We start from the raw sequence: 14,952 nt of genomic DNA on the forward strand, positions 1-14,952 counted from the left end.
GCGTCCAGTTCCGGGTGCCAAACGTTTGGAAGATGTAGAGGTGTTCGGGAGAGAGAGAGGGTGCAGAGAAAGATTCAGGAGACTGGTTTCTGGGTTGAGGAACTTCAGTCACTCGGATCGATTGGAGAATCTGGGACTGTTTTCCTCATGGGAAGGGAAGGTGGAGAGGGAGATTTCACAATCACGAGGAGGGTCTGGACAGAGCGGCGCCAGGTTGGCACAGTGGTTAGCACTTCTGCCTCACAGTGCCAGGGACCCGGGTTCAATTCTAGCCTCGGGGGACTGTCTGTGTAGATTTTGCACATTCTCCCATGGTGTGCGTGTGTATCCTCCGGGTACTCTGGTTTCCTCCCACAGTCCAAAGATGTGCAGGTTAGGTAGGGCTACAGAGCTATGAGGATAGGGTGGGGAAGTGGGCCTCAGTAGGGTGCTCTTTCAGAAACCCGTGCAGATTCGATGGGCTGAATGGCCTCCTTCTGCACCGATTCAATCTGAACTTTCAAAAGGGGGAATTGGAGAAATACTGGAAGGGGAAAATATTTCAAGAATATGCAGGAGAGAGGACGTGGTGGGGGGTGGAGATACTTGGGGACTAATTAGAGAGAGCCAGAATAGGAACGATGGGTCGAATGGCCTCCTCTAATGCTCTGTGATTCTATAACCTGACCTTGTCCCTGAACTTCAGATCGAATTCAGCCCTGGGCTAATGAGGGTGCCAGGAGAGAAAGCATCAGGTGGCAGCCTGGAGGTTTCTGACCAATCCGCTTCCCTTGCCCCGCAGCGTCACCATGGCTCCCTCTTCACCGAGTGTGAGAAGCCAACACTTGCTTGCAAATGACCTTCTGGCTGAATCGCTTGTGCTATCTCTTGGCGAGAATTCCATCTGTTTCCAACACGGCAGGTGAATTTTCACAGGCGGGTGTTGGGTGGGGAGGTTGGGGGTGAGGGGCGGTAGAGGATAAATAGCCACCACCCCTACCGCTGTTACTGACCTGAAATTGACTTTAGTGTCAGGATGAGGTGTTTGCTGCTCTCTCTGCTCCTTGTAGCTGCGGGTAAGCAAGGATTATGTGTGCCAGCTACAGGAGCATGGGCAGCACAGGGCAGCACGGTAGCACAAGTGACTAGCACTGTGGCTTCACAACGCCAGGGTCCCAGGTTCGATTCCCCGCTTGGTCACTGTCTGTGCAGAGTCCGCACGTTCTCTCCGTGGCTGCGTGGGTTTCCTCTCACAGTTCAAAGAAGTGCAGGTTAGGTGGATTGGCCATGATAAATGTCCCTTTGTGACCCAAAAGATTATGAGGGGTTATTGGGTTACAGGAATTGGGTGGAAGTGAGGGCTTAAATGGGTCAGTGCAGACTCGGTGGGCCGAATGGCCTCTTTCTGCATTGTATGTTCTATGATCTCTATGATCTATGTCCCCACTGGAGAGGGTCCATGAGTGACGGGATTTCCTGTTTTGGGAATGGCCTCCTTCCACACTGTAGGGCTTCTATGATTCTATGAGGTGGGGGTGCCAGGAAGGCTATGAGGTGGGGGTGCCAGGAAGGCTATGAGGTGGGGGGTGCCAGGAAGGATCATTTGACTGATTCCCGGGATGCGGGATGTTGCCAGTGGGAGGAGGGATTGAGTGGAGTGGAGAGGACCGACATCCACTGGAAAGGTGATCTCACTGAAACGTGAGTACTTAATCCTGAGAGGCTTTGACAGGGTGAAAGACACCACTCCATAGAATCCCTACAGTGCCGAAGGAGGCCGTTGGGCCTATCGAGTCTTCACTAGCCCTCCGAAAGGGCACCCCACTCATGCCCAATCCTCCAGTCTACCCCCCATAACCCCACCGAACCTGTGCTTCTTTGGAATGAGGGAGGAAACCAGTACACCCGGAGGAAACCCGCTTAGAGAACAGGGAGAACGTGCAAACTCCACACAGTCACCCAAGTTCGGAATCAAACCCGGGTCACTGGCACCGTGAGGCAGCAGTGCTAACCACTGTGCCACCGCGATGCCTAAGAGGTTTCTTTCACCCCTTCCCGCAGCCCCAACCGGAAAGTAAAACATTAAGACACAGGGTGGGGGTCAGGGGTCATAGCCTCGTGATAAATGGTTGGCTCTTTTGGGCTAAGATATGGAGAAATGTCTTCACTCAGACAGTGGTGAATGTAAGGGAATTTGTACTGGATATTGTATGAGTTAGGTATGAAGTTCAGAACCATAGGTTTTAGTGAAATGACAAAGTAGATTTAGGTGAGTATTGAGATGAGTATGTAACCTAGGGTAACCTCGTGTGACCTAATGTAATCAAGTATAGTTAATATACCTCGTGTGACCTAATGTAATCAAGTATAGTTAATATGATTAAAGCAGAAGACCCAGAAAAGTAGTATAGCATTTACTAATTAACAAAGACAAATAATAGTCACTTGGGAGAACAATGAATACGGCTCAGAGGCTCAACTTAATGGTTGACCATAAATAACGGCCATAAAAAGACAAGAATAGAGTGAGCATGTTTTTCTATACATTCGGCCTAAGTCAGCAAAACCACGATTGTTTCACAAGCAGGGAAGTTTACACAGGAACAAGATAAGGACAAGAGTTATAACCACCATGGTTTAAGAAGCAAAGAGAGGAAATAGGGAGCGACCAATCTCAAATGGGACAGATAAAGGGCCAACTAAAAACAATGGTGGCCAAAGCAAGGTCAGATTGAAAAGCAAGATAAGAGGGCTGTAAAGTAAGATAAGAGTTTGAGATATGGAGTTGAAATGTACATAAAAGACAGTAAGCCCTGAGGCTCGTCGGATTGTTCCGGACATCCCAGCTTTGTTTTTCTTGTGCTAGGAAAAATAAAGTTCACTGCTTGAAAGATCGCTTCTCAGACTCTCGGTGTTTTAATCGGTACGAACAAATTGTCGTCCTGGGGAACCAAGACATGAATCTTTGGAATTCCCCCCCTCCCCAGAGCTGTTGGTGCTCCGTCACTGAGTAGGGATTGATAGGTTTATGACACGAAGCGATAGGGAAGGCAAGTGAGGCGAGTTAGAAGATCAGCCATGATCTTGTTGATAGGGGAGTCGGCCTGAGGGGCTAAATAGCCTCCTATTGCTCCAAGTCCATAAGTCCTTGTGTTCTCCATCTTTAAATGGCCCATTGCCTGGCTGGTAACTTGTGTAATGTATCCTTTAATTGCAGCTGCTGCAACTTCCGATGAGAAGATTGTGGGGGGTTACGAATGCAGCCCCCACGGTGTACCGTGGCAGGTCTCTCTGGACATGGGCTACCATGGCTGTGGAGGCTCTCTGATCAGCGACAGATGGGTCATTTCTGCGGCCCACTGCTGGTACAAGTAAGTGAGTTTTATCTGCATGATTACTTCCAGAAGGAATTCCTTATTCGAACCCGCCACGTACATGGGAGCGCTATGCGAGAGGAACTCAGCCTGTCTCACTTCCCTCGCCTTCTCCCTGATCAGCTGCAGCTTTTTCTTTCCAGATAACAATCCCAATTCTCTTTCCGGTTCCTCCATTGAACCTGCCTCCCCCACACTCTTGGGCAGTCTGTTCCCGATCCTAGCCACTCTCTGGGTGATAAAGTTTCCCCCTTGTGTCCCCATTGCATCTTTCACCAATCAGCTTAAATCTGTGTCCCCTCTGGTTCCCGATCCTTCCCCCAATGGGAACAGTTTCTCTCCCAATTCCCTCTGTCCAGACTCACCATCGCCCCCCCCCCCCCTCAATCCCCCGCCTAGTGAGTGTGATCACCCCAATCAAATCTCCCTCTCCCCCTTCTCTTCACCTAAAGTAAGCTGTCCCAAATTCCCAAATTGATCCCAGTCACTGAAGTCCCCCATCCGTGGAATAATTCTGTTTTGAATTTCTGGGTTCCATCATCTGCAGTCATTTGCTTTTGTTCCTCAACCCCAGAACCATTCTTGCAAATCTTTCTCTGTGCCCTACCCTCCTTCCCTCTCTCTCTAATGCCATCCATTGCTTCCGAAAGTGTGACACCCTGACTGGACACAATGCTCCAGAGGAGGCTGATCCAGTGTTTTATATAGGTTTAACCTCCTTGTGAAGGCAGTTGCATAGCGGTTTTGTCACTCAACGCGTACTCCAGGGTAACGCTCTGGGGGGCCTGAGTTCCAGTTCCACCCTGGCAGGTGGTATCTGCAACTTGTATTAAATAAAAATCTGCAATTAAAAGTCGAATGATGACCATGAAACCCTATTGATTGATGTAAAAAACCCCGTCTGGTTCACTAATGTCCCTTAGGGGAAGGAAATCTGGCCGACATATGACTCCAAACCCTCAGAAAGGTGGTTGACTCTAAAATACCCCTTGAAATAGTCGAGCGAGTCACTCAGTTGAAAGGGCAATTAGGAATGGGCAACAAGTGCCCACACCCATGAAAGGAAGTTGAGGATGTTTATTTGATATGCTGAAAGTGTGGCGGACAATTGACGCAGAGCAAGAGTTCACAGGAGACATTGTGATAATGGTTCAACAGCAGGTGGAATTTTACAGATCTTCTCTTCGAAGACAATGGAGTTTTGAACAGCTCGCTGTGTTTCTCAGGCCTTCCTCACCACGGCGGATTCTCAGAGGTCCGCCTCATATGCTTGTCAGCAATGTTAGTCAAATGGTAAATATAGTCCCCAGGGCGCCAGGGGGAAACCCCTCCCCCCCCCCCCCCACCCCCCCCCACCCCCCCACCCATCCCCCCACCCCCCCCCCCCCACCACCCCCCCCAACCCCCCCCCCCCCACCCCCCACCCCCCCCCCCCCCCCCCCCACCCCCCACCACACCACAGGGCAGCGCTCCCCCATTACTCCATCCCCAGCCCAGCTACTTCCGAGTGCTGACCAGGGGGACTTGTAGACACAATTGTGAAAGGAGCCGCAATTTTTTATCTTGTCAGGAAGACAGCATTGGTTACAGTGCCGTACTCCCTCAGTACTCAACCTCTGACAGTGTGGCAGTCCCTCAGTACTGACTCTCTGACAGTGCAGCACTCCCTCAGTACTGACCCTCTGACAGTGTGGCAGTACCTCAGTACTGACTCTCTGACAGTGCAGCACTCCCTCAGTACTGACCCTCTGACAGTGCAGCACTCCCTCAGTACTGACCCTCTGACAGTGCAGCACTCCCACAGTACTGACCCTCTGACAGTGCAGCCCTCCCTCAGTACTGACGCTCTGACAGTGCAGCACTCCCTCAGTACTGACCTTCTCACAGTGCCGTACTCCCTCAGTACTGACCCTCTGACAGTGCAGCACTCCCTCTGTACTGACCCTCTGACAGTGCAGCGCTCCCTCAGTACTGACCCTCTGACAGTGCAGCACTCCCTCAGCACTGACCCTCTGACAGTGCAGCACTCCCTCAGTACTGACCCTCTGACAGTGCAGCACTCCCTCAGTACTGACCCTCTGACCGTGCAGCTCACTCAGTACTGATCCTCTGACAGTGCAGCACTGTCTCAGTACTGACCCTCTGACAGTGCAGCACTCCCTCTGTACTGACCCTCTGACAGCACAGCACTCCCTCAGTACTGACCCTCTGACAGTGCAGCACTCTCTCAGTACTGACCCTCTGACAGCACAGCACTCCCTCAGTACTGACCCTCTGACAGTGCAGCACTCTCTCAGTACTGACCCTCTGACAGTGCAGCACTCCCTCAACACTGATTCTCTGACAGTGCAGCACTCCCTCAGTACTGACCCTCTGACAGTACAGCACTCACTCAGTACTGACCCTCTGACAGTGCAGCACTCTCTCAGTACTGACCCTCTGACAGTGCAGCACTCACTCAGTACTGACCCTCTGACAGTACAGCACACCCTCAGTACTGACCCTCTGACAGTGCAGCACTCTCTCAGTACTGACCCTCTGACAGTACAGCACACCCTCAGTACTGACCCTCTGACAGTGCAGCACTCTCTCAGTACTGACCCTCTCACAGTGCAGCACTCCCTCAGTACTGACTCTCTGACAGTGCAGCACTCTCTCAGTCCTGACCCTCTGACAGTGCAGCGCTCCCTCAGTACTGACCCTCTGACAGTGCAGCACTCCCTCTGTACTGACCCTCTGACAGTGCAGCGCTCCCTCAGTACTGACCCTCTGACAGTGCAGCACTCCCTCAGTACTGACCCTCTGACAGTGCAGCACTCTCTCAGTACTGACCCTCTGATAGTGCAACACTCCCTCAATACTGACCCTCTGACAGTGCAGCACTCTCTCAGTACTGGCACTCTGACAGTGCAGCAATCCCTCAGTACTGACCCTGTGGCAGTGCAGCACTCCCTCAGGACTGACCCTCTGACAGTGCAGCACTCCTCAGTACTGACCCTCTGACAGTGCAGCACTCCCTCAGTACTGACCCTCTGACCGTGCAGCTCACTCCTCAGTACTGACCCTCTGACAGTGCAGCACTCCCTCAGTACTGACCCTCTGACAGTGCAGCACTCTCTCAGTACTGACCCTCTGACAGTGCAGCACTCCCTCAACACTGATTCTCTGACAGTGCAGCTCTCCCTCAGTACTGACCCTCTGACAGCACAGCACTCCCTCAGTACTGACCCTCTGACAGTGCAGCACTCCCTCTGTACTGACCCTCTGACAGTGCAGCGCTCCCTCAGTACTGACCCTCTGACAGTGCAGCACTCCCTCAGCACTGACCCTCTGACAGTGCAGCACTCCCTCAGTACTGACCCTCTGACAGTGCAGCACTCCCTCAGTACTGACCCTCTGACCGTGCAGCTCACTCAGTACTGATCCTCTGACAGTGCAGCACTGTCTCAGTACTGACCCTCTGACAGTGCAGCACTCCCTCTGTACTGACCCTCTGACAGCACAGCACTCCCTCAGTACTGACCCTCTGACAGTGCAGCACTCTCTCAGTACTGACCCTCTGACAGCACAGCACTCCCTCAGTACTGACCCTCTGACAGTGCAGCACTCTCTCAGTACTGACCCTCTGACAGTGCAGCACTCCCTCAACACTGATTCTCTGACAGTGCAGCACTCCCTCAGTACTGACCCTCTGACAGTACAGCACTCACTCAGTACTGACCCTCTGACAGTGCAGCACTCTCTCAGTACTGACCCTCTGACAGTGCAGCACTCACTCAGTACTGACCCTCTGACAGTACAGCACACCCTCAGTACTGACCCTCTGACAGTGCAGCACTCTCTCAGTACTGACCCTCTGACAGTACAGCACACCCTCAGTACTGACCCTCTGACAGTGCAGCACTCTCTCAGTACTGACCCTCTCACAGTGCAGCACTCCCTCAGTACTGACTCTCTGACAGTGCAGCACTCTCTCAGTCCTGACCCTCTGACAGTGCAGCGCTCCCTCAGTTCTGACCCTCTGACAGTGCAGCACTCCCTCTGTACTGACCCTCTGACAGTGCAGCGCTCCCTCAGTACTGACCCTCTGACAGTGCAGCACTCCCTCAGTACTGACCCTCTGACAGTGCAGCACTCTCTCAGTACTGACCCTCTGATAGTGCAACACTCCCTCAATACTGACCCTCTGACAGTGCAGCACTCTCTCAGTACTGGCACTCTGACAGTGCAGCAATCCCTCAGTACTGACCCTGTGGCAGTGCAGCACTCCCTCAGGACTGACCCTCTGACAGTGCAGCACTCCTCAGTACTGACCCTCTGACAGTGCAGCACTCCCTCAGTACTGACCCTCTGACCGTGCAGCTCACTCCTCAGTACTGACCCTCTGACAGTGCAGCACTCCCTCAGTACTGACCCTCTGACAGTGCAGCACTCTCTCAGTACTGACCCTCTGACAGTGCAGCACTCCCTCAACACTGATTCTCTGACAGTGCAGCTCTCCCTCAGTACTGACCCTCTGACAGCACAGCACTCCCTCAGTACTGACCCTCTGACAGTGCAGCACTCTCTCAGTACTGACCCTCTGACAGTGCAGCACTCCCTCAACACTGATTCTCTGACAGTGCAGCACTCCCTCAGTACTGACCCTCTGACAGTACAGCACTCCCTCAGTACTGACCCTCTGACAGTGCAGCACTCTCTCAGTACTGACCCTCTGTCAGTGCAGCACTCCCTCTGTACTGACCCTCTGACAGTGCAGCGCTCCCTCAGTACTGACCCTCTGACAGTGCAGCACTCCCTCAGTACTGACCCTCTGACAGTGCAGCACTCTCTCAGTACTGACCCTCTGACAGTGCAGCACTCTCTCAATACTGACCCTCTGACAGTGCAGCACTCTCTCAGTACTGACCCTCTGACAGTGCAGCACTCCCTCAGTACTGACCCTCTGACAGTGCAGCACTCTCTCAGTACTGACTCTCTGACAGTGTAGCACTCCCTCAGTACTGTCACAATGACAATGCAGCACCCGCTCAGTACCAATACTCTGAGTGCAGTGAGAGTTGATATAGACTGAATGGAAGTCTGTTTGCTCTGATAGAGGGTCCTGAGAGTTCATTTATAGATTTGTAAATTTTGAAGATGGTTGGATATGCTGACAAAGGGGGCCACAATGCATTAGCATTTCTGGGGCATCCTAAATAGAAAGTTCCAAGCCCTCAAGGTTGGAAATAATAGGGATCGAGCGATGAGGGGATTTTAGCTCCAAGGTTCAGCTTGGAGAAGCCTGGGGTTGCTGTTGGAGATTGTGTGAGGATTTGATAGAGATGGACAAGGTGGTGACAAGTTTAGATAAGGTAGAGAAAGCAATGCTGTTCCCATTAAGAGGGTCCAGGTGGTCACAGATTGAAAGTTTCGGGAAGGGGGCGGTTGGGATTTGAGGTAGAATGAATTTCACTCAGCCAATGCACCTGGAATGTTGGGGCGGGGGAGTGGAGAGCTGAGGTAGTGGAGACTGTGAACAATTTCAAAAGGAAATTGGAGTGGATTTTCATGGTATAAACGATTAATTTTGCTCACTGTGAGGAGTCTTCCAGGGCCAGGATTTTTCTGGAACATGTCCAGACTTAGGCGTTCTCATGTACCTTGCAGACTTTCCCAACTGCTTATCTTGTCTATTAGACTTATTTACTCCACTGTATAAATATCAGGCCTTTTGCTCGTTCGTTTAACTTCATCTCAGACCAGAATCACGACAGGTGCCAGGAGCTGATTCTCGCAGCTGCCTTCGATCCCAGGGTCCCCGACAAGCAGATGGGCGAGAGAGTCTTGTGTTATTTTCTTGTTTTATATTCTTTTTATATTATATTCTTTTATCATATTATTCTTATCAGTAGAGTAGACAAACTTCTGTCGTTGTTCTCTTAATCATATTGTGCCCGAATCACAAAGAACCCTTGGAGTAATCCAAGACAGGTGGAAACAAAGTATCAGATACCAGGATAGAGCGGGGAGAATGGGATTGACTGGTGTACAGAGAGACAGCATTAACCCAACGGACTGAATGGCCTCCTCCCGTGTCGTAAAAATCTATTACGAGTTCAGGTCTTCCGTATGGGGCATGAACCCATGACTTTCTGATTCGGACGCTACCACTTTCCTCCTGAAAAATATGCATTCACGGGATGTGGGTGTCACTGGCTGGGCCCAACATTTGTTGTCCATTCCTAATTGCCCCTTGAGACCTTTCTTTTTGAACCACTGCAGTCACTGTGCAGTGGGTGCACCCACTGAGCTGTTAGGGAGGGAGTTCCAGGGTTCGAAGGAATGATCGAGAAATTCCAAGTCAGGGTGGTGAGTGACTTGGAGATGAACTTCCAGGTGGTGCTGCTGCCAGGTATCTGCTGCCCTTGTCCTCATAGATGGTAGATGTCGTGGGTTTGTAGAGAGATGGTGAGATGGGGAACTGATGGGAGGGAGGATACTGATGAAGGACGAGCTCTCTGTCCCTATTTGGAATGTTTAAAGGGAACCGGAGGTGGATGTTGGTCGCGACTCTTGTGTGAAATGACATGTAACACACTGGCCTTTTCTTCACAGTCCCTATTATCTCAAAGTTCTGCTCGGAGCACACAGCCTGACGGCGCATGCAGCCACTGAGCAGCTCATAAGGGTGGAGAGCATCTACTGGAACCAGAAGTATGATTACCAAACCCTTGACAATGACATCATGCTAGTTAAACTCGAACGGCCGGTCATGATGACTGATTCGATCAGACCAGTACAACTTCCAACTGAATGTCCACTCCCCTACACTCAGTGCGTCGTCTCCGGATGGGGAAATATCTACTCCGATAGTGGTAGGTGCATCTATTCCAGCGTCTCTCATTTCAGTTAGGCAGAGTGGTCACCGGAGGATGTGATGACCAAAGTCCTGTCAGCGCTGGGACGCTATCAGAGCAATGTCCCAAAGACACCTCAGCACAAACCGGTGGGGTGCCTGTCCTGGGAGCGTTTGGTGGGGACATTGTAGAGAGAGCTTTACTCTGTATCTAACTCCGTGCTGTGCCTGCACTGGGAATGTGATGCACAATCAATGGACACGAAACGTAGATAGAGTCCGAACGATAGGCTTTAATACACAACAAGTGTACCCGGCAGCAGGTGTACAGAAGAATGGCAGACTGCAGGGGAACACGGGTTCTTATACCCCGCCTTGTAGGCGGAGCTACCTACCTCTCAGCCAATCGGCTGAGAGGCACATGACATACCTGGGCCAATGGGCAGCGAGTCCTCTGCACTAATGGCAGCTCACACTTCCAGATACCTTAATACCCCTAGTCATACTACCACAGAATGTTTGATGGGGACAGTGTAGAGGGAGCTTCACTCTGTGTCTAACCCTGTGCTGTACCTGTCCTGGGAGTGTTTGATGAGGACAGTGTAGAGGGAGCTTCACTCTGTGTCTAACCCTGTGCTGTACCTGTCCTGGGAGTGTTTGATGAGGACAGTGTAAAGGGAGCTTTACTCTGTATCTAACCCCCTGCTGTACCTGTCCTGGGAGTGTTTGATGGGGACAGTGTAGAGGGAGTTTTACTCTGTATCTAACCCCGTGCTGTACCTGTCCTGGGAGTGTTTGATGGGGACAGTTTAAAGGGAGCTTTACTCTGTATCTAACCCCATGCTGTACCTATCCTGGGAGTGTTTGATGGGGACAGAGTGAGAATGGGTTGTGTGTGGACCGAAGTTGAAGGAAAGGTGCTGGGTCTCTGCCGTGTATAATGGAGAATTTTTGCTTTTCTCTCTGAAGTGTTCATGCCAGATGCTCTCCGTTGTGTGAAGGTGCCATTGATGAATGACGCTGCATGTAAATCTGCCTACCCTGGACTTATCACCAGCAACATGATCTGTGCTGGTTACATGGAGGGTGGAAAAGATGCTTGCAATGTAGGTACCATTACTCCAGGACTGACTTTCCATTCTTTATTCGAGCGCACCCTATTCTATCAAATTCACATAAAGGGACTTAAGAAACTACTTGTGTTTCTGTAGCATCTCTCACAATGCAATTGCTCTTCTAATATCAATCTGCCGACAGTGAGATTGCACGAACAGCAGCGGCATAACGACCCCTGTCAACCACTGTTCAGTAAATTTGCTTGAGGAATGATTATTGGCCTGGAATTATGGGGCTGAAGCCTCTAAGCTGGGGATCGACATCATGGTCTGTTGGCTCCGGGTCGAGCGACGCCTAACCACTCAGACAGGACTGCCAATTACTCTGTGATTCAGTGCGGTTTCTCGATAGCAGAGACATCCTTGTCCACTCCCCATAGATATCATAATGTGCTTCGAGGAAATGGGGATTTTCCTGATCTCCATCTCAATTTTGGTCTCTTGTATATCCCCCTATCTTCACCATTGGCGTCTGTGCCTTTAGTTGCCTGGGGCCCTGTAATATTTCCTTATGTGGCTGGTGTCAATTTTTGTTTGTTAATCATTCCTGTGAAGCACTTTGGGATATTTTGCTATGTTAAAGGTCATAGAATCATCAAATAATCCCTACAGTGCAGAAGGAGGCCATTCGGCCCATCGGGTCTGCAGAGAACCTTCAAAAGAGCACACCACCCATGTCCACACCCTCACCCACGCCACCCTACCCCGGTAACCCCCCTTAACGTGCACATCTCTGGACACTAAGGGGCAATTCAGCATGGCCAATCCACCTAAGCTGCACATCTTTGGACTAAAGGTGCTATGTAAATGCAAACCATTTGTTGTAAATAGAAATGACATTACAAACACAAAATGGCGGACAGTTCCAAAATGGTGGACAATTTCAAAATGGTGTACAATTTTAAAATGGTGGACAATTTTTAAATGGTGGACAAGGTTAACACAGTGGTTAGGACTGCTGCTTCACCTAACAAAATAGGGATAAAAGAAAACTGAGAATAGTTAACTGTCAAATGAGACATTGGGTTGATTTACATAAAGATCAAAACCGCTGTTGAGCATCCTTCTTACCATGGCACATCGGAACTGTTCTCTCACACACCTGCCGGAATGTAGGTGCTATATTCATAGAAGGGAATTGAACAACCAACAAACTAGAGTTATACTGCTGGCTGTGTAGTGGCGCGAGTTGTAAAGTGATCATTCATTCGTCCCTTCCCTTCCGCTGTATAAATGGATATCTTTCCATCCCAAACCCTCCATGTTCATATCTCTTTCCCTGAAACATTTATTGTTCAATTGTCTTCTTAATTGCTACCACAGGGAGACTCCGGCGGACCTTTGGTGTGTGACGGTATCCTCCAAGGTATTGTGTCATGGGGACGGGGATGTGCATTGAAAGACTCCCCTGGTGTGTACACAAAGGTATGCGCATTCCTGCCCTGGATCAATGAAATCATGGCTACAAAGTGAGATTGTCTTCAGTCAACCTTGTTACCAACACGGACACACGATTGTACTGGTCTGCTCTCCAATTAATAAATGGTTCACTCGGAGTTCACTTCTGTCTCTTCTCCTTTCTTCATATTGAAGGACACATTCACACACGCAGGCTCACACACACACTCACACACACATCACACTCTTACAGACATCACACTCGCGCGCACACACTATCGCCCACACTCGCACACACATACACTCACTCAAATTCACACTCACATGCTCACACTCACAGACTCACTCACACACACACTCACTCAAACTCACACACACTTACACACACACACATTCACACGCAAGCTCACACTCACATACACTATCGCACACACTCACACACACATCACACTCACACACACGCATTCACACTCACATACAAACTATCGCATACACTCACACACTGCCATGCACTCACTCAAACTCACACTCACATGCTCCCACTCACACACAGACTCACTCACACACTCACAGACACAGGCTACCACACACTTCCCCACACACTCCCCCATACACTCACTTATCACACTCACACACACTTTCATACACATGCACGCTCACACACACACTATCGCACACACAAACTCACATGCACTCACTCAAACTCACACTCACATGCACACACCATCGTACACACAAACTCACATGTACTCACTCAAACTCACACTCACATGCACACACTCACACACACAGACTCACTCACACACACACTCACTCAATCTCGCACACTCACACACAGACTTCCACACACTCCCACACACACCCACTCACACACACACAAACCCGCACGCAGAAACTCACATGCACTCACTCAAACGCACACTCACATACTCACACTCACACACAAAGATACACTCACACACACACTCACTCAAACTCACACTCACACACACTCCCACCCACCCCCACTCACACACACACATCACACTCACATATTTTCACAGACACTGCTCACACCCACACAAAAGCATACATACCCACATGCACACACACACACAATACACACACACAACACACTTGTACTCACATACTGATACAGACACACACTCACACGCAAAGGCACACACACACACTCGCATCAGACACAAACACACACAAACACACATACCCACATGCACTCACACCCACACACCCTCACAAGCACACACTCGCACTCAGACAGAAACATTAACACACACACAAACAACTTAGCAACGTACACTCACATCCACACACACCCAGACATAAACACTAACACACACACAAGCACACATACCAACATACACCCACACCTACACACTCTCACACACAAACACAGGCACACATGTGGTTCATAAAAGGTTCACATTGATGAACCCTGGTATGGAGAGATTGTCTTATGAGCAAACGTTAAACAGATTGGAACTCTACTCATTCGAATTTAGAAGAATAAGAGGTGATCTCACTGAAACAAATTCTTATGGGGCTTCACAGGGTCATTGCTGAGAGGACTTTTCCCCTCAGGGGTGGGTCTAGGACCAGAGAGCATAGTCTCAGAATAAAGGGGTGTCAATTTAAGACTTAGATTAGGAGGATTGTGAGAAATCTTTGCCACAGGGAGTTGTGGGGGTAAAGTCTTGGGGCTGGATTCTTCAATTGTGAGGCTTTGTCCTCACGTTGGCATGGGAACGGTGGCGTTTTACGCCCTAATTTCCGGCGCCAAACGGCCGCCGGTCCTCCGTGTAGCTGGGGGCGAGCATGCCGGCAGCGTAGACCCCCGGCTCGAGCTGCCGATATGCCCCAGAGAATTGTCGGGTCCGTGGCCGCGCATGTGCTCAATGGCGGCCGCTCGCGGGCCCGGCTTGCAAAATGGTGCCCCCCCGCCTTTGGCTGGCTCAAGCGCCCCGGACCATCCCCCGACAGTGTACCCAGCCCCTGCCACAGTCCCCTCTGCCCAGGGATTGGCTTTCCCTCGGCTGTGGCAGCGCAGGCCTGAATCTGCAGCCGCCACGCAAAGTTCCCGACGGATGAGACCACACGTGACCAACACCGTCGGGAACTCGGTCGAGTGGGGGCGGAGAATTGGGGGGCGGGCCTCAGGCAACGTCCGCTGTCGATATGCCACTTTACATGGGGTGGAGCATCGCGAAAGCCGCAATCCCCCGATTCGGTCGGGAACTTTGATTCTCCG

The 14,952-nt window shown here is 50.7% G+C and overlaps 1 protein-coding gene across 1 annotated transcript; it reads left to right on the forward strand.

Annotated features, from left to right (window-relative positions):
• The first annotated feature begins 997 nt into the window (after positions 1-997).
• LOC119974959 (anionic trypsin-1-like) lies at positions 998-12,867 on the forward strand. The gene is made up of 5 exons (XM_038814346.1): positions 998-1,055; positions 3,197-3,350; positions 9,951-10,210; positions 11,161-11,297; positions 12,630-12,867. Exons 1-5 carry the CDS (start codon positions 1,016-1,018, stop codon positions 12,777-12,779), a joined length of 741 nt encoding a protein of 246 aa, XP_038670274.1. The 5' UTR covers positions 998-1,015; the 3' UTR covers positions 12,780-12,867.
• Positions 12,868-14,952: the final 2,085 nt, after the last annotated feature.

This window comes from Scyliorhinus canicula, chromosome 12 (genome assembly GCF_902713615.1).
Source record: "Scyliorhinus canicula chromosome 12, sScyCan1.1, whole genome shotgun sequence".
Lineage (NCBI taxonomy): Eukaryota > Metazoa > Chordata > Chondrichthyes > Carcharhiniformes > Scyliorhinidae > Scyliorhinus > Scyliorhinus canicula.